This window comes from Bubalus kerabau, chromosome 15 (assembly GCF_029407905.1).
Source record: "Bubalus kerabau isolate K-KA32 ecotype Philippines breed swamp buffalo chromosome 15, PCC_UOA_SB_1v2, whole genome shotgun sequence".
Lineage (NCBI taxonomy): Eukaryota > Metazoa > Chordata > Mammalia > Artiodactyla > Bovidae > Bubalus > Bubalus kerabau.
Window position 1 is genome coordinate 44,528,079 of NC_073638.1, and position 24,161 is coordinate 44,552,239.

The 24,161-nt window shown below is 45.2% G+C and overlaps 1 protein-coding gene across 1 annotated transcript; it reads right to left on the reverse strand.

The window, feature by feature from the left end:
* Window positions 1-1,874: 1,874 nt before the first annotated feature.
* EIF3F (eukaryotic translation initiation factor 3 subunit F) lies at window positions 1,875-10,635 on the reverse strand. The gene is made up of 8 exons (XM_055548736.1): window positions 10,111-10,635; window positions 5,567-5,637; window positions 5,222-5,301; window positions 4,656-4,793; window positions 3,237-3,328; window positions 2,724-2,860; window positions 2,491-2,604; window positions 1,875-2,110 (listed from the first exon to the last, which is right to left on the reverse strand). The coding sequence occupies exons 1-8, from the start codon at window positions 10,571-10,573 to the stop codon at window positions 2,033-2,035; spliced, it is 1,173 nt and encodes a 390-aa protein (XP_055404711.1). The 5' UTR covers window positions 10,574-10,635; the 3' UTR covers window positions 1,875-2,032.
* Between the last annotated feature and the right edge of the window lie 13,526 nt (window positions 10,636-24,161).

The window sequence follows — 24,161 nt, forward strand, 5'->3', positions numbered from 1 at the left end:
CTAGGAATGTGGATGAAAAAATTTATTTCTTATTGTATCACAGAGGGCAAGAGGGATGGCTGAGTTGTGATGAACTGTTTGAGGCATGATGGTGGGTGGGGGAATTAAGGATTCACCCAGGCTTTCTGGGCTTTGACAACCGCGTACATGGTTGTGTTATTCCCTGAGGAAGTGATTTGTTGGGGAGGAAGAGTCAACTGAATATGAAACATGCTGAATTTAAGATGCTTCTGAGACATCCAGGTGAGAGATATGGTATTTCTGGAATCAGGAAACCAGTTCTGAATTTCAGCCAGAGTTGGAGCCTAGGCATCATTCACGCAGAGGGAGTAATCAGCCCCAAGCTTCTCTCAGCTCCTCCAGGCAGAGGGCTCAAGATGGAACCCTGGGGAATGGAGCTTGTTGGGGGTGGGATGGGATGGGGGATATCAGAGGAGGAAGGACCAGTTTGTAAGAGTGTTGGGAGAAAATCAGGGAAGTGTGGTATCACAGGACTCAAGTAACACATGATGTCACACCCAGACACACTGCAGTGTTTTTAGCAAAGGCACAACCACATACAAAGAGAATGTGTGAAAACACATTTCATAGAAAAAACAAACGTGCACACATAGGCAAAGCCTGGGGAAAGAAAAATTGAGCATCCTTGTAGGCACAGAGGACTGTTCTTGTCTTATAAACAACTCTGTGGCCAGGGTGGGCAACAACGGAGCAACGTTCGGTGACAGTCTTCCTCCAAGCCTTTGCACACACTGTTTTTTGTCTAGAATGCCCTATTTTCCTTTCTTTTCTTTTTCAATCTGCCTCTTTCTCATTCTTCAAGTCCAGCTTAGATTTCATTTCCTAACTGGAAGTCTTCCACGACCTGTAACATCTTATGATTCCCAAAGTGATGGTCTCTTTGTCCCCCCTGCAGGTTCTAAGCAGGCACCAGGACCTCTTGCTTAGCACACTTAGCATTTGATAAGTATTACATGAGCCAACACGTAACTTGAATTCTTCAGCCTTTCCTCAAAACATCTGGTGTGGCCCCAGTTTACAAAATAAGTCACATTTATTTGCATTTAAGACTTCACCATTTGCTAAACTACCCTGTAACCCTACCTCTGCATCCTCAGCTTCTACCACTCTCGAGCAGCCAGGGTTTTCAAGTATCACCAGCCCTTCTATCACCTTTATCAGAAACCAGGCAACATCCCAAACTGCCCCCATCTCTCACCATCCAAGTGTCAACCGGACTCCAGGTCCTCCTTGGAGTCTGCCTCCTGAACCCAAGTCTCTGTCACCACCCCCAAGGCCCGGCCTGAACCTGGGCTCTCGTCATCTCTTGACAATCACAGTGACCCTCTGCCTCTCTCTCTGCCTTCTGTTTTTCTCCCTTTCTCTCCTTCCTCTACCCAGTACCCAGTAATCTTCCTGAAATCCAAATCTAATTATCCAATGCCTTCCCACAACTTCCAGGATAAAAATCCAACCTCCACAGGTTGTGGGCCCTTGTGGTCTGGCTCCTGCCTTCTTAGATTCTAAACAGGTTAAGCAATTTTCCATGTACTTCCTTTGTCCCAGTCACCCTTTTCGGATTTTCTGGTTTTAAAAAAAAACATCAGCTCAGATATCATGTCTTACATAGACTCTGACAGACTCTGGTCAGCCCTTATGTTCCCGTTATGTTGTATTTTTGCTTTATGAGAGCAATTATTTCACTGGGCCACTAAACTATGAAGCAGACAGTGGCACAAGAAAGAAATCCAGAGCTGGATTCAGGCCACACACACACGACCAGCTTCCACCAAAGTACTCACTTCCTAGTTCCTGGGTGAGCTCCAGAACTGCCTTTTCTCTTCCACCCAGAGGGAAACTCACATTAGATGGAATTCACTTAACAAAAGGTAGTCTATGTTTATTTAGAGTCACAAGCAGTTGATTGACTCAGTGTGACTCAGACCACAAAGACACCATTTCTCCTTCACTCCATTCTGGGTCCTGGGCTTGGCTGGGGTCCAGCGTGGCAGGAGGGCTGCCTGAGGCCCCTTCACAGGTTCACAAGCTTCTCATTGAGGGCAATTTGTGACTGTGTGAGGTTGGCCAGATAGGTCACCATCAACAGGTCCTAGAAGAGAAGGAATCCAGGATGAGTGCGGGGCTAGGTAGAGAGTAAGCAGAAAGGCTGGCCAGCTGTATGATGGACACTGAGGGTAAGGCAGTCCTGGGCAAATGAAAGCTGGGAGAGGCTGATCATGAGGAGGAGGAAGACAAAACGGAAATGCCTGAGAACACCTTCTCATTTCTGATACACCTGAGCCATGGGAAGCCAAGAAATGGCAGGAGGAGAATCTGAGCACCTGTGCTGTCTTCCTCACAGCTTGGACTGCAAGGGGGCCAAAAGTGCTGCCCTGCCTCCTCTGTCCTCCCCAGGCCACCTCCCCCAACCCCTTTCACACGTGTATGTGCTGAGGCGCAGGCTCCCAGAAGCCCAGGGACGGCACTCACATTGATGTTGCTGTTGAGCATGGTCTCGAAGTCCTCGGGAACTATTTTGGGTACTTGGTTAACCAGACTCATCAAGAAGCGGCCCACGGTATTGTCGGCTGACACCTTTCCAGACTGAGCACCAAAAGAGTCAATGCGGCACAGTTAATTCCTGTCTCTGAGACCGTGGCTTCGCCAGTGCAGCCCCTGCCGCCTCACAGTGGAGACCCACGCCCCTCTCCTCCCGTCCTCACCAGCACGTCCTCCGCATACTGCAACACTGTGCTGAGGGCGTCCTGGATGCGAGCGGAAGCCCCGCCCACTTGCTGCAAGTCACTGGAGAGGCCAATCACCCGGTTGGGGCTAAAACAGGTCTTCATGATCAGGTCAACTGTGGGAGCAGGTGGGGTAGAAGAGACAGAGAATTCAGCCATCCCATCAGAAAAGTGAACTCTACCTCCTTCTGGGCTCAGTCAGCTTCCCCAAACTCCCCCCACTCTGCCCTTACTACCTTTTCTTTCTTCTAAGAGAGTTCAACCCCTGCACCCAGGATGCTAATCACTGGTTTTGGTCTTATATGAATGACCACGTAGCCTCTGGGGCTGATGATTTCCCACCTCTAACAACTTCTCAAATAATTCCTTGCGTCCCATACAAACCTTAGATCAATGGTTGCTCTTAACCCACCCAAGGTCCTCCATCCTTGTTATATAGAAATCCCCTCCCTTGAAAAATGTCCAGGACCTAGAAATGGGGAGGTCACTTACCTCCAATGCGTTCAGTGTCGTAATACGTGTATTTCACTGTCAGAGGGGTGAACATCACCCCCATGGTCCTCCCAGGAACACCCATTAAAGTGCTGGGGAGACAGAAGTCAAGGTTAACAGATGGCTTTGGGGGACAGTTTCCATGTTTGGTCCTGGCTGGGAAAGCAGTCATATCAAGAGTATGGCTTCCAAGGTTCTGATATGAGAAGGTTGGACCAGATGAAGCCCAGAGGTCTAAAGAGAACAAGCCACTTTTTTCCCTTAGCTCTTTCCACACACCCAACTCTTGGCCTGAGAGAATGGACTCAGCATTTGGATGGGGCCTGGACCCTTTACAGAGGATTACTTCACACACTGAAATCTCAGTGAAGAGGACAGGACACTGAATATCCCTGTGGAACTGGGTGCCTAGACATCCTTCCCCACAGAAAGAAGTGACAGGACAGGTCTCTTCTGGGACAGAGAAGCACTCATCAGCACTGAAAAAAAAAAATCTATTCTGGTCCATCAAGATTAGACTGGATGCAATAATTAATCTCAGTAAAGGAGACTGCCTTTACTTAGTCAACTATCCACTTTCGTTGGATCTGCAGGAGTCTGAAATATTTGGAAAGGCTAAGAAATCAGGCAACAGCTAGAGTTTAGTGGTACAATAACTGGCCTGTAAGAACTGACATGCACCACATCTGTCCCACCGCATAATGGTTAACCGGTCACTTCAGTGTCAGACACAGAAACAGCACAAAGTTAAGTGTTGTTAAGAGACGCACTAACAAAGGGTGTCATTCCAAGGAGAAAATATAATCCTTTCAACTCTTTTCTGGCATGCCACTACAGCCTTTCCCAACATCCCCCATTACCCAGCATTCCTGCTGCCTGCAAGCTCAACGTGCCAACAGAACAATGTTACTGTCATTCAAACTGTACTATATCCAGGATTAATAGACATGTGTAAGGTAAGGACAGCCATTCTTTAATCTGTACTGCCCTGTGTTCTATGCACAGTTTTAGGGATAATGACAAAAGGGCAATTCAGAAAATCAATGAACATGGAGAAGAATCCTGGCCAGCACACCATGTGAGGATCGGCAGTAGGAGCTGTGTATGAGTTAACTTCTAGAAAAGATGACAAGAAAGACAAGCTTGCTCAAATACCTAAAGGGCTGCCCTTGGAAACTGGCTATCAGCAATGAGCAGAAGTCTGGGCAGGCAAGGGTCAGCAAGTGGTAACTTCAGGGACAGTTTCTTTCTGAGTAAAACCTCTCCAGTGATAACTGCCGAGAGTGAGGCAGGGGCTTCCTTAGGAGGCAGCAGGTTGCAATTGAAGGATGACACCGGCATGGGGTGGAGGCGGGTGTTACCCAGGCTTAGCATGAACGAAGGAGCCTTCATGCCCTTGCGGCCCAAGCCCCTGGTCACCTGACGTAGGCCTTGATGCTCATGCGGCCGTTCTGGAGGCTGGTGTCCACCGTGAGGTGAATGGGGTTGGGGGCTTCTCGGCTGTAGTACTCGTGGATCAGCACTGAGTGCTCCGTGATGTCATGGCCTGTAGCGTACCTGGAAAACAGAAGACTCGTGGACTCATGTCTACATGTGACATCAATACTAAACAGGATGGTGGCATGGGTGTCTCTGGGTACCTGACACCCTTGTAGTGTTATACCCCCAGGGACAACATTGAGGGGAAAAAAAAAAGTGCACTGATAATTTTATTAAATCAAATAAAACAAGGCTGACTTAAAAGCTCATGAAAAACTCTAAGTCACCAGCGAGGCAAAAACAACTCACTCAGAAGCTGCAGCTCAAAGTGAGTATTCCTGGCCTCACAGGATCAGAAGTGCCAGCAAAACACACAGAATTCCTAGCTCCTTGAGACAATACACATTCAATGCCCTGTCTCCAAAAGAGGAAGTATGATAGCTAGTCAGCTGGCAAAAGGCGCTGGCGATCGACCACTGAGATGTTCCACCCCCATCCCAACTTACCAGCCCAGGATGAGCTCGTTTGGAGAGACTTTCTTGTGCAACTCATACATGTTCTTGGCAAACTCCATGTCAACAGCCACCTAAGAAGAAGGGCAGGAAGAAGGCTAAGAAGCCACAAGTCCACAGCAAAATGGGTGAAGAGGACAAGAGGCCACTCCCAACAAAGACAAGAAGCCCGGCAAATATGTCCAAATGGAACAAAGCTCTTTGAACTGCAGTTCTAGTTATGAGCATGGCACACTTGGTGTAGGAGGGCCTCACAGAGAGCCTGGCAAAGGAATAGCTATAGACCACATGGCAAAGGAATAGCTATAGACCGCATGGGGGGCTCAAATCCCCACTCACCTCATCTTCTGACTCATTGTGTGGCACTGAAAAGCAATTGGTGACTTCCACTGAGTGCTTGTCAACGGTTCCTGTGAGAGAGAGTAGTCCAAGTGTTATAAAACCTGGGCTTCCAACTGCCCCAAACGCTTTCAAGAGGTCTCCTCGAAGTCAAGGAACAATAACAAAAATCCACACTGAGCTCATAAGCTCCCAAGTTTCAGCCATGTGCACCAATGGAAGCTGGATTTTCCAGAGAACTCAAACTCCAGAGTTATCTCCAACTCTCTCTTTAACAGGGTCTATTCTTCCTTCTCAGGGCCTCCTTTTGCCTCACTTCCTGCTACCTGTCCTGCTCCAGATCTTCACTGTAAGATCTTCGTCTTTTGGCCTCTGGACTTTCTCCTTAATATAATTTCACCTGAGAGCTGCCTGGAGGATTCCAACCGTGTCTATGTAGACCACTCATGTAGTAGCCCATCCTCAGAGCACACTTTTAGGGAGCTTCCCCTGCACCTCCCTGCAGCCATATGGTCCCAGTCATAACCTTAACCCTACCATCATCCAGAAAACTTCTCCCTGTGAACCCTAAACATCACACCACAAACTTTTATTTTCCTAGTTCTGATATTTTTATTCCTGCTACATTGTTTCTTGACCTCACTAAGACTCCCAGTCCCTGGATTGCTCCATTTTTACCCTAACCTACTAGCCCCTCCTGCTAGGCTTCAGGTACCTTCCTCTCCATCAGACTACACTGTTGCTCCCGACCCATCAGTGTCTGTTTAATCCCACTTCACTGTGGTTTCTGCCCTCTTGGCTGAAACTATATCCCCAAACCCAATGATACTTTTTCTTTTTAATTGAAGTACAGTTGATTTACAATGTTACAAGTGTACAGAAAAGTGATTCAGTTATAACACACATATTCTTTTTCAGATTCTTTTCTATGAATACTAAGTATAGTTCCCTATGCTATACAATAAGTTCTTGTTTACTTTATATATAGTAGTATGCATACATACTCTTTATCTTATTTGACCTCTTGTCAACAGACTTGACCACTCTGAGCTTCTGAAATAGTCTTCTCTACTTGCATGCCATTATGGCTCCCTTCTATTAGAGCATTTATCACATTATACTCCAGTTACTTGCATATAAGAGTATATCTTCATCTTGAATCTAAGGTTAAGAGTGGCATTTGTTTTATCAGCTTTTGAATTCTAAGTGTTTAATAGTTTTATGGCACATAAAAGGTACTAGTGATTTAATTTAACCAAATGGAATATGTCTCATGAATTGCTTTCTAACTTAAAATTTCTAAGTTCTGCTAAAAACTTAGAATTAAAACTTAAAGAACTTAAAATTTTTAAGTTCTTGCTAAAGCAGAATCTGTGCTTCACTCTTCAGTAGGCATTGCCTCTGTAACATCTAGCATTGTACCATGATTCCATTCTGGAAAAGGAGCTGAAAATCTAGATTACAGTTGGTCTAACTCGGGTCACTGTAATATTTGGGGGCACCTAATACAAACCTATTTCTGCTTTATTGACTATGCCAAAGCCTTTAACTGTGTGGATCACAATAAACTGTGGAAAATTCTGAAAGAGATGGGCATACCAGACCACCTGACCTGCCTCCTGAGAAACCTATATGCAGGTCAGGAAGCAACAGTTCAAACTGGACATGGAACAACAGACTGGTTCCAAATAGGAAAAGGAGTATGTCAAGGCTGTATATTGTCACCCTGCTTATTTAACTTCTATGCAGAGTACATCATGAGAAACGCTGGGCTGGAAGAAGCACAAGCTGGAATCACAATTGCCAGGAGAAATATCAATAACCTCAGATATGCAGATGACACCACCCTTATGGCAGAAAGTGAAGAGGAACTAAAAAGCCTCTTGATGAAAGTGAAAGAGGAGAGTGAAAAAGTTGGCTTAAAGCTCAACATTCAGAAAATGAAGATCATGGCATCTGGTCCCATCACTTCATGGAAAATAGATGGGGAAACAGTGGAAACAGTGTCAGAATTTATTTTTTGGGGCTCCAAAATCACTGCAGATGGTGATTGCAGCCATGAAATTAAAAGACGCTTATTTCTTGGAAGGAAAGTTATGACCAACCTAGACAGCATATTAAAAAGTAGAGACATTGCTTTGCCAACAAAGGTCCATCTAGCTAAAGCTATGGTTTTTCCAGTGGTCACGTATGGATGTGAGAGTTGGACTATAAAGAAAGCTGAGCGCAGAAGAATTGATGCTTTTGAACTGTGGTGTTGGAAAAGACTCTTGAGAGTCCCTTGGGCTGCAAGGAAATCCAACCAGTCCATCTTAAAGGAGATCAGCCCTGGGTGTTCATTGGAACAACTGATGCTAAAGCTGAAACTCCAATACTTTGGCCACCTTATGCGAAGAGCTGACTCACTGGAAAAGACCCTGATGCTGGGAAAGACTGAGGGCAGGAGGAGAAGGGGACGATAGAGGATGAGATGGCTGGATGGCATCATTGACTCAATGGACATGAGTCTGAGTAAACTCCAGGAGTTGGTGATGGACAGGGAGGCCTGGCGTGCTGCGATTCATGGGGTCGCAAAGAGTCGGACACGACTGAGCAACTGAACTGAACTGAATACAAGCCTAGGGTGGAGAATTTAGAATTGTTTCTTTAATTAATAGCTCTAGAGAATTTGGGAAATCTGACAGTGCAGCTGAAACAATAAAATAGTATTTCTTGAGAGCCAAGTCAATGATGCAAGAGTCATTTATTACAGAAGCTCAAGGCAGGGCATCATTACAGAATTCTGGCATACTGTGGGAGATTGGGACTTCCCTGGTGGCTCAGACTGTAAATACTCTGCCTACAACCAGGAGACCGGGGTTCGATCCCTGGGTCAGGAAGATCCCCTGGAGAAGGAAACGGCAACCCACTCCAGTATTCTCGGAGAATTCCATGGACAGAAGAGCCTGGCAGGCTACAGACCATACAGTCCATGGGGTCACAAAGAGTCCAACAGGACTGAGCGACTAACACTTTCACACTTTGGGAGATTATGAGTAGAGGTGAGGGTGGGGTTGTGGGATGAAGGACAGAGTAAAAACTTTTCCTGGGAACCTGGAAAATGAGTGGAACTTAAAGGAAAAATAAGGAAGAACAAGCAAAGAGAATACAAAGGCTTGGTTTGAGATAGCTATGGCAATGTTTGTAAGATAATGGATCAACTGAAGTTTCCGTAAAATGCTACACTCTCAAAGAGAGAGAATGTGTGTCAGGAGTGTGCCTGATGTGTGGACGACAGCAGCCAACAGCTGCTTCATACCTAGTCTGTGTCAGCACACTTAGACATCTTCAGCAAGCCCCTGAAGGAAAGAGACTTCCCTAACGTTTGCAGAAGTCTGGCCACAACTATTGTCCTCTTCTTAACACACCAATTGTCTTTTACAATGGAAACTATTACAAGTTCAAGGGTTAAGAAACAGAAAGCAGAATGGCATTGAAACATGTAAAATATCATGTATGAAACGAGTTGCCAGTCCAGGTTCGATGCACGATACTGGATGCTTGGGGCTGGTGCACTGGGATGACCCAGAGGGATGGAATGGGGAGGGAGGAGGGAGGAGGGTTCAGGATGGGGAACACATGTATACCTGTGGCGGATTCATTTTGATATTTGGCAAAACTAATACAGTTATGTAAAGTTTAAAAATAAAATAAAATGAAAAAAAAAAAAAAAAAAAAAAAAGAACTCAATAAATATTTGTTGAATGACCAAACGGGGAAAAAAAAAAAAAAAAAAAGAAACAGAAATCATAAATGTGACTACAGTGGAATCACAAAAGTGCCCCATATCTGTGATCAAGATGGAGTGAAAATTAATTTGATGGGACCAGAAGTCCCCAGAGAAAAGAATACATTGTCAGAAACCCCTTTTTTATGGTTTCTTGGTTTTACTCTAACATAAAATACCCATTCCTCAAATTTGGAACATGGCAGGGAAAAACGTTATTTCTAAATGTGATCGTTAATACAAAGAATAGATTTGTATTGTATTAATTGTTTGTGTCCAAACAAAGAATCAGAGTCTACACTGGGGGAACGGGGGTCAATATTTCACTGGTGACTAGTATTAGAGCGAGGAAAGGAGGATCAGGCTTAGACGTTTAAGAAAGCAGAATACTGAAATTCAAATGGGTTCCTGCCAAACTGGTTAGATGCTGAGAGGGATATCTTTCTACAGATGTCCCCACTCCGTTGCCAACTAGTTAGAAAAAACTTCTCGGTTAGCACTTGGAAAATAAAGACCAGTAGTAGGTAAGGGGGAAAAACTTGGTCACTGGGTTTAGGGAGTCAAAAGGTTTTTGATGTCCCAGTAAGGGTGTGAACACATTTTTCGTCGATCAGGACTAGTAACACGAAGTGAAATGGTACTGTGAAGATTAAAAATAAAACGTGAGTCACGTGGCACACTTATTCAACAAATAACTACAAGGGAGTGAGAAGACAGGGGAACAAGATAAAAGGAGGTGGGAAGTAGAGGAGAACGTCAATTTCCCCTGACCACTCACCCAGCAGGGTCCCGATAACTCGGGCAGCTCCCTCGTTGCGTCGCTCGTAGCTGTCCACGATGGAGGCCAAAATGACCGGGTGCAGCCGGACCACGCGGCCGCCGGGGAAGGGGCCTGGGATAGCAGGGCCAGACAGAGACTGTGCGGGGGTCTGCGCTGGGGCTGGCGCTGAGGCCGGGGTCTGGCCCGGAGCCGCGGTCATAGCCGCTGCTGCTGCCGGGTCTGAAGATGACGCGGGAGCCGGCGATGAAGCTGCAGCCGGAGCCGGCGATGGAGCCGGGGCAGAGGCTGAGGCTGGGGCTGGGGCCGGGACCGGGGCCGAGGCCGGAGATGAAGCCGCAGCTGGGGCTTCGGATGGGGTGGCAGGAGGCGCGCTCGCCGGTACTGCCGGTGTGGCCATCTTGTCGAGAGAGAAGGAGCGAGGAGCGGAAGGGAGCGAGTTGGAGAACATCAGGAGCGCCATAGGCTGAACCTGCACCACGTGAGCTAGGTGCTTCTGCTTACTGGCTACTGATGATGCGTCTCAGAGCTACAATTTCCTGCTCTGAGTTTGTGCTCTTTGATTTTGGTCCGATGCGCACTCAGCGAGAATCAAGCTAAGTAGTTCCGAGTAAACTTGGGACCGCCCTGGGAGGAGAGAGACACTGCCACCAGATGGAGCCATACAGCGGTGCAAAGGTCGCAGCTGGCACTTCAATGGGATAATTGGCATTAAGGAAAGAGCTTTGTTCTTGACTGCATCCTAAGGTGTCCATACAGTGTGTCATTCATTAAACAATTTGAATATGAGCCAGACACTTTTAGGAGATATCAGAGAGGAAAACAAAGACCATTGTCCTTGAAAAGTTTACGTTCTAGTACAGAGAGACAAATAAGTACTTTATAAATGTGTTAGTGAAGAGGAAAAGTTAAAATTTTACATAAACTCCTGCTCGTTCTGCCTCTGTAACTCAGTTTGCTCCTTGCAAAGTCTGGGTCATGTAGGTCATGTAGCCTCAGAAAGTGAGGACTTACAATACTAGGAACTGGAGCTTATCTCACGCACCCTTGTCCCGCTCTTTGCAATTGGCCAGCCCCTGCAATCCTGCTTAATCACGCCTGCCCATGTAAAGGTCAGCCATTCATCTCTCCGTTTTGACCCCTGTTTCTGTGCGTGTGAAACGCCTTAGTTTAAATCAACCTGTTGGCAGCTAATGCTGTCCACTATAGTCTGTCTATAAAAACTCCTTAACTCCTTTGTTCAGGGCTCAGAGCTTGGAGTGTTAACTCCTCTGGGTCTGCTGGCTTAACAAACCTGAGTTCTCCAACTCTCCGAGTGTGGTGCTTGGTTTATCGATTACTGGTTTCTGCAACACTATGTGTGGAAGGAGCTCTGATCCTCACTCCTTGTGTAACTTTGGGGAATCTCAGTTCTGTCAGTCAGTTCAGTCGCTCAATCGTGTCCGACTCTTTGGGAACCCATGAATCGCAGCACGCCAGGCCTCCCTGTCCATCACCAACTCCTGGAGTTCACTCAGACTCACGTCTATCGAGTCATTGATGCCATCCAGCCATCTCATCCTCTGTCGTCCCCTTCTCCTCTTGCCCTCAATCCCTCCCAGCATCAGAGTCTTTTCCAATGAGTCAACTCTTCGCATGAGGTGGCCAAAGTACTGGAGTTTCAGCTTCAGCATCATTCCTTCCAAAGAAATTCCAGGGCTGATCTCCTTCAGAATGGACTGGTTGGTTCTCCTTGCAGTCCAAGGGACTCTCAAGAGTTCTCCAACACCACAGGTCAAAAGCATCAATTCTTCCACGCTCAGCTTTCTTCACAGTCTGACTCTCATATCCATACACGACCACTGGAAAAATCATAGCCTTGACTAGACGGATCTTTGTTGGCAAAGTAATGTCTCTGCTTTTGAATATGCTATCTAGGTTTGTTATAACTTTTCTTCCAAGGAGTAAGTGTCTTTTAATTTCATGGCTGCAGTCACCATCTGTAGTGATTTTGGAGCCCCCAAAAATAAAGTCTGACACTGTTTCCACTGTTTCCCCATCTATTTGCCATGAAGTGATGGGATCAGATGCCATGATCTTCGTTTTCTAGAGGGTTTTTATTTTAACTTCCTGAGCCTCAGTTTCCTTTATTGTGTGAGGGGTATGATAACATCTGCCTATGAGGAAACTTGTCAATTCCTTTAGTTGGGTCATGTGCCAGCTTCCAGGTGGCAAGGTGGGTGGGTGAGGTTGGACTTCTTAGCCCGGACTCTCATGCCCAAGAACTACCTTCTCCTTGCATCTACCTTTTTTGATTAGAATTCGCACGATCCTGCTCCTTTGCTAGTATTCTGGGTACATTGTTTCTTTCCATTCCCCTTGAGAAATGGAATATTTCCTGACATATCACTAAACAAAGGAAGTCACAGCCAGTAGTGATTAGCCACCACAGATGGAGAGCTGATGAGCTTGAGGGAATTTAGGAAGGAAAGAATACCAGCCATTTAGCAGCCTCAGACTATAGCCATGCCCCATTGTGAGCCCCAAGGAAATTCAGGATGTGCAAACACAGAATACGGGCCCCAGATAGGTGGATGCATATCAAAGGAATGATTTCTGTGAGCCTAGACTCTTGCATCTTCCCATACAAATAAAAGTGCTAAATTCCTTGAGATATCTGGTTTTCTTTAAATAACAATAGTCTTTTGACATCAGACTTACCAGCCCTTTGTTACAAAACTGTGTAACCTGGCCCCCTGCCTGGCTTCCTTGGAGCAGCTGTATCAGGGTTACTTGAGATGTTGCCTCCTGGGCTTGAAGTCCTAAAAATTCCCATTGAATAAAACATAACTTTTAACTTGTAGGTTGTGAATATTTTTTAAGCTAACACCCCAAACACAGGTAAAGAGCCAACCCCAGGAGGATTGAAGTGATCCTTGCATTTGATGACTTAGATGTTTAGCAGTCCCTATAGAGCAGTGCCAGTGGGTTGGGTTGGATATAGAAGCCAGAATTCAAGAGTGAGGGAAGGGTCAGGTTGACTTCTGGTATGAGTGCTGGCTACTCTCTCAAAGAAACTGCCTGGGAAGGAAAGGAGACAGTTAAAGCAGTAACAGAGGGAACAGCAGGATTGAGATGGGGACAATTCAGGCTGGAAGAGTTTTCAGTTCAGTTCAGTTCAGTTCAGTTTAGTCGCTCAGTCGTGTCCGACTCTTTGGGAACCCATGAATCGCAGCACGCCAGGTCTCCCTGTCCATCACCAACTCCTGGAGTTCACTCAGACTCACGTCCATCGAATCAGTGATGCCATCCAGCCATCTCGTCCTCTGTTGTCCCCTTCTCCTCCTGCTCACAATCCCTCCCAGCATCAGAGTCTTTTCCAATGAGTCAACTCTTCACATGAGGTGGCCAAAGTACTGGAGCTTCAGCTTAAGCATCAGTCCTTCCAAAGAAATTCCAGGGCTGATCTCCTTCAGAATGGACTGGTTGGATCTCCTTGCAGTCCAAGGGACTCGCAAGAGTCTTCTCCACACCACAGTTCAAAGGCATCAATTCTTCAGTGTTCAGCTTTCTTCACAGTCCAACTCTCACATCCATACATGACCACAGGAAAAACCATAGCCTTGACTAGACGGACCTTTGTTGGCAAAGTAATGTCTCTGCTTTTGAATATGTTATCTAGGTTGGTCATAACTTTTCTTCCAAGGAGTAAGTGTCTTTTAATTTCATGGCTGCAGTCACCATCTGGATTTTGGAGCCCCCCAAAATAAAGTCTGACACTGTTTCCACTGTTTCCCCATCTATTTCCCATGAAGTGATGGGACTGGATGCCATGATCTTCGTTTTCTGAATGTTGAGCTTTAAGCCAACTTTTTCACTCTCCTCTTTAACCTTCATCAAGAGACTTTTTAGTTCCTCTTCACTTTCTGCCATAAGGGTGGTGTCATCTGCATATCTGAGGTTATTGATATTTCTCCTGGCAATCTTGATTCCAGCTTGTGCTTCTTCCAGCCCAGCGTTTGTCATGATGTACTCTGCATAGAAGTTAAATAAACAGGGTGACAATATACAGCCTTGATGTACTCCTTTTCCTATTTGGAACCAGTCTGTTGTTCCATGTCCAGTTCTAACTATTGCTTCCTGACCTGCATACAAATTGTTCAAGAGACAGGTCAGGTGGTCTGGTATTCCCATCTCTTTCAGAATTTCCCACAGTTTATTGTGATCCACACAGTCAAAGGCTTTGGCATAGTCAATAAAGCAGAAATAGATGTTTTTCTGGAACTCTCTTGCTTTTTCCATGATCCAGCGGATGTTGGCAATTTGGGCTCTGGTTCCTCTGCCTTTTCTAAAACCAGCTTTAAGTGTATTTTAAACCAAGGGTAAGGATTCAGAAGAGAAAAAAAGATTGAATATACAAGTGCAAACAAGGTGAATTGTCTCCAAGGGAGGAAGGAGGACTGGATGGGAAAAGCCTAGTTTAAAAGGATGGTCTTGCATGGCATGAGGGACCTGCTCGAGAGGCTGCCCTGGGCTCTGGCCTGCCTTCTGGATGCCTGGGGGTGGGGGGCAGGCATCTTCCTTAGCCAGGGCTGGTCCCCTGAGATCATCCCATGGGAAAAAGTCCAGAGGCAAGAAGCACTCCAGTGAAGTGTTGCTGCTCCCAAATGACCATGCAGAACCTTGGGACCTCATCTCCATGTGTGGATTTGAGTTGGCTGTGGACACTGCACCCTCAAGAGCTTTGCCTTTATATCAAGGGATTAAGGACCTTTTTTTTTTTTTTTGGAGGGACAGAGAAAAGGATGAATCGAGATTCAGAGACATTTGAATGGGGGAGAGAAGGGACATTGCAGGAACTCCTGTCAAATGCTTTTCTCAAGAAGGTGGAGGCAAGACCATCTGCTGAGAATGGCCATGAGCGTGGACTTACTCAACATTTAGGCAGGGAGAGTTCACTTAATTTGAGAGAGGGTCAACCTTTTTGTTCTGTTCAAGCATTTGGCGTTACAGAAGGCAATCTGCTTTACTCAGTCTAGCAATTTAAATATTCATTTCATTCAAGAGCACTCACAAACACACCCAGAAAAAATATTTGATTATTTGGGGATCCTGTGCCCATTAAAATTGACACATAAGATTCTCCATCACACATGGGTTCCTGGCTGTCCTGAGGAACATGCTTGCTAGTCCTGCCTGACAAGCCCAGGGTCATAGCTGCAGGCTCATGTTAAAGGTGGACCTATAGCTTGGTGCACCCCCTCACCCCCCGACTCCTGTGATGGCTGGAGTGGAGTGAGCCCCAACTTCAGTGACAACCCATCACTTCATGGCAAATAGAAGGGAAAATAATGGAAACAGTGACAGACTTTATTTTCTTGGGCTCCAAAATCACTGTGGATGGTGACTGCAGCCATGAAATTAAAAGTCGCTTGCTCTTTGGAAGAAAAGCCATGACAAGCTGAGACAGTGTATTAAAAAGCAGAGCCATCACTTTGCAGACAAAGGTCCCTATAGTCAAAGCTATGGTTTTTCCTGTAGTCATGTACGGATGTGAGAGTTGGACTGTGAAGAAGGCTGAGCACCAAAGAATTGATGCTTTTGAACTGTGATGCTTTCAAAAGACTTTTGAGAGTCCCTTGGGCAGTAAGGAGATCAAACCAGTCAATCCTAAAGGAAATCAACCCTGAATATTCTTTGGAAGAACTGATGCTGAAGCTCCAATATTTTGGCCACCTGATGACTCATTGGAAAAGACCCTGATGCTGGGAAAGATTGAAGGCAAGAGGAGAAGTGGGAGATAGAGGATGAGATGGTTGGATGGCAACATTGACTCAACGGAAATGAGTTTGAGCAAATTCTGGGAGATAGTGAAGGACAGGGAAGCCTGGCATGTTGCAGTCCATGGGGCTGCAAAGAGTCAGACAAGACAGAAGCGACTGAACAAAAACAGCAACATGAGAGAACCTCAAGGGGGCACCCCAGGCTCTCTCAACTCTGCAATTGGGACTTGCTTGGGCTGCCCTGTGGGACAGAGCCTACAGGAACCAGTCCCTCAGACAGTGGCTCAGACAGTAAAGACTCTGCCCGCAATGCAGGAGACCCAGTTTCAATCCCTGAGTCAGGAAGATCCCCTGGAGAAGGAAATAGGCAACCCACTCCAGTATTCTTGCCTGGAAAATCCCATGGACAGAGGAAACTGGTGGGCTGTGTACAGTCCATGGGGTCACAAAGAATCAGACACGACTGAGTGACTAACACTTTCCACTTTCTGGCTGCCCTTGTGGGGCAGAGACCACAGGAGCCACTCCTTAGTGGACAGTCACCCCATCCTTCTGCAGACTTGGACTGGCACAGGCAGGCTGGTGGGTTGCCTCCCACCAGTAGTTGGTCCCTGACCACTACAGGTGTTTTCAGGAAGCCATGCTCCTCAGCCAGTCTCTACTAGCCTGAGACATTCCCGTTACACTGAAATTCAGTGACATTAAAGCCCTCTGCTTGGAGACACTTTCAGTGGCTGCTGCAGACCTGCTTCCTGCAGGAGGAATGTTCTACAGCAACCAAACCCCATCAGCTGATTGGTCACCCTGTCAAAAGCCAGCCTGACCAGGCGACCCATGGCTTATAGCACTTGCCTGTCTCTGGGGCTCTCCAAGACCAGTCTCCTTCTTGTCTTCTTGGCTTGGCACTCCCTTCTCTCCATTCTCTGGTTTTCTGATATTCATATCTTAGTTTCTATACCTGCCGCTGGCCTTCCCTCCCTCCCCCCTGGTTTTGGGTCAGTGTAGCTTCTTTCTTTGGCTTGTTAACCCTAACCATCCCTGACTCCTGCCTCTCCAGGACGCTTAGATTCTAGCAGCAGTGAGCCTGACCAACCCCCTTGACTTCATGCCAAGTTGCAGACAGTGGTATGCTACTAAGTGTTCAGCAACCAGCTACCTGAAAAAAAAATGTGGCTCTGGTTTTGGTGTTTACTTATTTCCATGGTGTATGTATATACATAGTTGACTGCAAACTATAAGCTGTCTAACAAGTGGCTCTCAAAATACCAGAAAATTTAACAATTGGCTTTTGTGAGACAGGATGAGCTGGCTGTAGCATCTCTGTTTCATATATACTATGTCTTCCTTTCCAATATTTCATTGCTTCACTGCCCAAACCTTAGAAATGACCATCTATTTAGGGACTTCCCTGGTGGTCCAGTGGCTAAGAGGGTTGAGTTCAGTCCCCAGTCGAACTCAATCCCATATACCACAACTATCAATAGGAGACTCCACATGCCACAACTAAGGAAAAAAAACAAGATCCCACAGGTTACAATTAAAGACCCCGCATGCTGCAATGAAGATCAAAGATCTGTGTGCTGCAACTAAGACCCAGAGCAGCTAATCAATAAATCCTTAAAAAAGAGAGAGAGAAATGACACTTTACCTGAATTTTGTGTCTATCATCATTTACCTAAAATCATGGCTTTATTTAAATTATATATATGACTAAATAACGTATTCTTTAATTTTGCTAGCTTTTGAACTCTATAAGAGTATAATACTGAAAGTGGGAAACATCTGAAATAGTCTTTTCTTCCCAATCTCAGTTCACTAGGATGTATTCATGGTATTGCATTTAACTATATTTCATTCGTTTCCCTTGCTGTATGATATTTTGTTGTTTAAATATATCAAATTTTATTTTCCAATTTATTGAGTGGGCATGGAGTTGCTTGCATTTCTTGATACTATGAACAACACTGCTTTAAACATCCTTCTGTATATGCGGCCTTGCTACTGCTGCTAAGTCGCTTCAGTCGTGTCCGACTCTGTGTGACCCTATGGACAGCAGCCCACTGGGGTTACCCCCGTCCCTGGGATTCTCCAGGCAAGAACACTGGAGTGGGTTGCCATTTCCTTCTCCAATGCAGGAAAGTGAAAAGTGAAAGTGAAGTCGCTCAGTTGTGTCCGACTCTTAGTGACCCCATGGACTGCAGCCTACCAGGCTCCTCCAACCATGGGATTTTCCAGGCAAGAGTACTGGAGTGGGTTGCCATTGCCTTCTCCGATGTGGCCTTGAGCACCTGGTAATTGGTGTTACTTGTCCGACGGCGGCTGCGACCGGCGCACTAAGCGCGACGGCGGCTGCGACCGGCGCACTAAGCGCGACGGCGGCTGCGACCGGCGCACTAAGCGCGACGGCGGCTGCGACCGGCGCACTAAGCGCGACGGCGGCTGCGACCGGCGCACTAAGCGCGACGGCGGCTGCGACCGGCGCACTAAGCGCGACGGCGGCTGCGACCGGCGCACTAAGCGGGGCCGAGAGGAGCTACCCCACGTCCGAGGTCAGGGGCGGAAGCCGGGAGGGCGGCCCAGAGGAGTTACCCCACGTCCGAGGTCAGGGGCAGCGGCTGAGAGTGCCAGGCTGCAACGGTGCAGAACGGCAGAGAAGAGCTACCCAAGTCCGAGGCCAGGGGCGGCAGCCAGGAGGACCAACCCCACGCCCGAGGCCAGGGGCAGCGGCCGGGAGGACCAACCCGACGTCCAAGGAGCGGTGGCTACGCAGGCGCAGGAAAGCCTAGAGGTGCTATCCCACGTTGAAGGTCAGGAACGGGGGCGGTGAGGAGATACCCCTCGTCCAAAGTAAGGAGCAGTGGCTGCGCTTTGCTGGAGCAGCCGTGAAGAGATACCCCACTTCCAAGGTAAGAGAAACCCAAGTAAGATGGTAGGTGTTGCAAGAGGGCATCAGAGGGCAGACACGCTGAAACCATACTCACAGAAAACTAGTCAATCTAATCACACTAGGACCACAGCCTTGTCTAACTAAAAGAAACTAAGCCATGCCCGTGGGGCAACCCAAGACGGGCGGGTCATGGTGGAAAGATCTGACAGAATGTGGTTCACTGGAGAAGGGAATGGCAAACCACTTCAGTATTCTTGCCTTGAGAACCCCATGAACAGTATGAAAAGGCAAAATGATAGGATACTGAAAAAGGAACTCCCCAGGTCAGTAGGTGCCCAATATGCTGCTGGAGATCAGTGGAGAAGTAACTCCAGAAAGAATGAAGGGATGGAGCCAAAGCAAAAACAATACCCAGCTGTGGATGTGACTGGTGATAGAAGCAAGGTCCAATGCTGTAAAGAGCAATATTGCATAGGAACCTGGAATGTCAGGTCCATGAATCAAGGCAAATTGGAAGTGGTCAAACAAGAGATGGCAAGAGTGAATGTCGACATTCTAGGAATCAGCAAAATGAAATGGACTGGAATGGGTGAGTTTAACTCAGATGACCATTATATCTACTACTGTGGGCAGGAATCCCTCAGAAGAAATGGAGTAGCCATCATGGTCAACAAAAGAGTCCGAAATGCAGTACTTGGATGCAATCTCAAAAACGACAGAATGATCTCTGTTCGTTTCCAAGGCAAACCATTCAATATCACAGTAATCCAAGTCTATGCCCCAACCAGTAATGCTGAAGAAGCTGAAGTTGAACGGTTCTATGAAGACCTACAAGACTTTTTAGAACTAACATCCAAAAAAGATGTCCTTTTCATTATAGGGGACTGGAATGCAAAAGTAGGAAGTCAAGAAACACCTGGAGTAACAGGCAAATTTGGCCTTGGAATATGGAATGAAGCAGGGCAAAGACTAATAGAGTTTTGCCAAGAAAATGCACTGGTCATAACAAACACCCTCGTCCAACAACACAAGAGAAGACTCTACACATGGACATCACCAGATGGTCAACACCAAAATCAGATTGATTATGTTCTTTGCAGCCAAAGATGGAGAAGCTCTATACAGTCAACAAAAACAAGACCAGGAGCTGACTGTGGCTCAGATCATGAACTCCTTATTACCAAATTCAGACTTAAATTGAAGAAAGAAGGGAAAATCACTAGACCATTCAGATATGACCTAAATCAAATCCCTTATGATTATACAGTGGAAGTGAGAAATAGATTTAAGGGCCTAGATCTGATAGATAGAGTGCCTGATGAACTATGGAATGAGATTTGTGACATTGTACAGGAGACAGGGATCAAGACCATCCCCATGGAAAAGAAATGCAGAAAAGCAAAATGGCTGTCTGTGGAGGCCTTACAAATAGCTGTGAAAAGAAGAGAAGCGAAAAGCAAAGGAGAAAAGGAAAAATATAAGCATCTGAATGCAGAGTTCCAAAGAATAGCAAGAAGAGATAAGAAAGCCTTCTTCAGCGATCAGTGCAAAGAAATAGAGGAAAACAACAGAATGGGAGAGACTAGAGATCTCTTCAAGAAAATTAGAGATCCCAAGGGAACATTTCATGCAAAGATGGGCTTGATAAAGGACAGAAATGGTATGGACCTAAGAGAAGCAGAAGGTATTAAGAAGAGGTGGCAAGAATACACAGAAGAACTGTACAAAAAAGATCTTCATGACCCAGATAATCACGATGGTGTGATCACTGACCTAGAGCCAGACATCCTGGAATGTGAAGTCCAGTGGGCCTTAGAAAGCATCACTATGAACAAAGCTAGTGGAGGTGATGGAATTCCAGTTGAGCTATTTCAAATCCTGAAAGATGATGCTGTGAAAGTGCTGCACTCAATATGCCAGCAAATTTGGAAAACTCCGCAGTGGCCGGAGGACTGGAAAAGGTCAGTTTTCATTCCCATTCCTAAGAAAAGCAATGCCAAAGAATGCTCAAACTACCGCACAATTGCACTCATCTCACACGCTAGTAAAGTAATGCTCAAAATTCTCCAAGCCAGGCTTCAGCACTACGTGAACCGTGAACTTCCTGATGTTCAAGCTGGTTTTAGAAAAGGCAGAGGAACCAGAGATCAAATTGCCAACATCCGCTGGATCATGGAAAAAGCAAGAGACTTCCAGAAAAACATCTATTTCTGCTTTATTGACTATGCCAAAGCCTTTGACTGTGTGGATCACAATAAACTGTGGAAAATTCTGAAAGAGATGGGAATACCAGTCCACCTGATCTGCCTCTTGAGAAATCTGTATGCAGGTCAAGAGACAACAGTTAAAACTGAACATGGAACAACAGACTGGTTCCAAATAGGAAAAGGAGTACATCAAGGCTGTATATTGTCACCCTGTTTATTTAACTTATATGCAGAGTACATCATGACAAACGCTGGACTGGAAGAAACTCAAGCTGGAATCAAGATTGCCAGGAGAAATATCAATAACCTCAGATATGCAGATGACACCACCCTTATGGCAGAAAGTGAAGAGGAACTAAAAAGCCTCTTGATGAAAGTGAAAGAGGAGAGTGAAAAAGTTGGCTTAAAGCTCAACATTCAGAAAACGAAGATCATGGCATCCAGTCCCATCACTTCATGGGAAATAGATGGGGAAACAGTGGAAACAGTGTCAGACTTTATTTTTTGGGGCTCCAAAATCACTGCAGATGGTGATTGCAGCCATGAAATTAAAAGACTCTTACTCCTTGGAAGAAAAGTTATGACCAACCTAGATAGCATATTGAAAAGCAGAGACATTACTTTGCCAACAAAGGTCCGTCTAGTCAAGGATATGGTTTTTCCAGTGGTCATGTATGGATGTGAGAGTTGGACTGTGAAGAAGGCTGAATGCTGAAGAATTGATGCTTTTGAACTGTGGTGTTGGAGAAGCCTCTTGAGAGTCCTTTGGAAAGCAAGTAGATCCAACCAGTCCATTCTGAAGGAGATCAGCCCTGGGATTTCTTTGGAAGGAATGATGCTGAATCTGAAACTCCAGTACTTTGGACACCTCATGCCAAGAGCTGACTTATTGGAAAAGACTCTGATGCTGGGAGGGATTGGGGGCAGGAGGAGAAGGGGATGACAGAGGATGAGATGGCTGGATGGCATCACTGACTCGATGGATGTGAGTCTGTGAACTCCTGGAGTTTGTGATAGACAGGGAGGCCTGGCGTGCTGCGATTCATGGGGTCACAAAGAGTTGGACACAACTGAGTGGCTGAACTGAACTGAACTGTCCAGTTGTGGCCTCCCCAAATTCATCATAAACCCCAATGGTTATGGTGCTTTATCTCAAGATAGGGTCTTTAAGAAGTAATTAAAGTTGAATAAGGTTATGAGGTTGGGACTTTAATTTAATAGGATTGTGGTCTTATAAGAAGTCCACACTGTGAGGATATAGTGAGAAGATAATGGTCGGTGAGCCAGGAAGAGAGCACTCAAAAGAAACTGACCTTGTTGGCATTCTGATTCCAGACTTCCAGCCTCCAAAGCAACTTGTTTTCCTAGGGGTTTTACCAATTTACACTACTGTTAGCAATATATAAAAGTACTCACTGATGAGTGAACTCTGAAACATCTTAATTTTTCCCAATTGAATGAATATTTAATGGTATCTACTTGTGGGCATAATTTGCATTTTCCAGGTTACTAATGAGGTTGAGTACCTCTTTATATGTCAGTGGCCATGCCTATTTTGACTTCCATGAAAAATCTTTTCATGTCATTTGCTCTGGTTTCTATTAGGTTGCTTATTTATTTACTTGTATATTATTTATTTTATTTTTAAAAGGGATTTCTTTACATCTTTATACCCATCTCTTATCAGTCATAAATGTTTCAAATACATTCTGCAAGTTTATATATTTTCCTTTCACTTCCTATGAGGTATTTTTTGAAGAACCAATCTTGGTTGTAGTGTAGTAAAGATTGTCAATACTTTCTTTATGGTTAGAGCTTTTTGGGTCTGGTTTAAGAAATCCTTCCTATTTGAATATCATAAAGATAGGCATATATTTTCTCTATATTTTAATGTTTTTTTAAAATTTTGTTCTAACCCCTTAATTTATCTGGAATTTAAAAATTTTGACTTTTGAATTGTTATTTCTTTCCTCATTGACCTGCCATGATTATATCAAAGTTTCATAAATGTCAGGTACTAATCCTGGCTCTTTTTTTTCTTTTCCATTTTGTCTATTCTGCACAAATATAATGATTTATTAATGACTATATCTCTGGTTTTAGAATAAGTCTTGGGAATTCCCTGGTGGTCCAGTGGTTAGGATTTTGGGCTTTCACTGCTGGGGGCCCAGGTTCAATTCCTGGTCAGAGAACTAAGGTCCTGCCAGCTGCACAATACAGCCAAAAAAAAAAAAAAAGTCTTGAAATCTAGTAGAGCAGGCCTGATATTAGGTTATTTTAATTGCTGTAGTTTTGGAATATGTCTCATTGTTTGGTAGGGCAGGTTCTTCCTCCCTTCTGCCATCTTTTTCTTTAAAAGTGTTTTGCCTATTCTTGGCCTTTTGTTCTTTCCTATATGTTTTAGGGTAAATTTGTAAAACATTTTTTAATTAATTGTTTTTATTCAAGGATACTTGCTTTATAGAATTTTGTTGTTTTCTGTCAAACCTCAACATGAATCAGCCACAGGTACACATATATCCCCTCCTTTTTGAACCTCCCTCCCATCCTCTCCCCATCCCATCCCTCTAGGTTGATACAGAGCCCCTGTTTGAGTTCCCTGAGCCATACAGCAAATTCTCTTTGGCTATCTATTTTACATATGGTAATGTAAGTTCCCATGTTACTCTTTTCATACATCTCACCCTCTCCTCTCCTCTCCCCATGTCCATAAGTCTATTCTGTATGTCTGTTTCTCCATTGCTGCCCTGTAAATAAATTCTTCACTACCGTTTTTCTAGATTCTGTATATATGCGTTAGAATATGATATTTATCTTCCTCTTTTAGACTTACTTCTCTCTGTATAATAGGTTCTAGGTTCATCCATTCGATTAGAACTGACTCAAATGCATTCCTTTTTATGGCTGAGTGATATTCCATTGTGTATATGTACCACAACTGCTTTATCCACTCATCTGTTGATGGACATCTAGGTTGCTTCTATGTTCTAGCTATTGTAAATAGTGCTGCAATGAACAATGGGATACATGTGAATTTTTCAATTTTGGTTTCTCAGGGTATATCCCTAGGAGTGGGATTGCAGGGTCATTTGGTGGTTTTATTCCTAGTTTTTTTTTTTTTTAAAGGAATCTCCATACCATCTTCCATAGTGGCTATATCAATGTACATTCCCACCAACAGCGCAAGAGCATTCC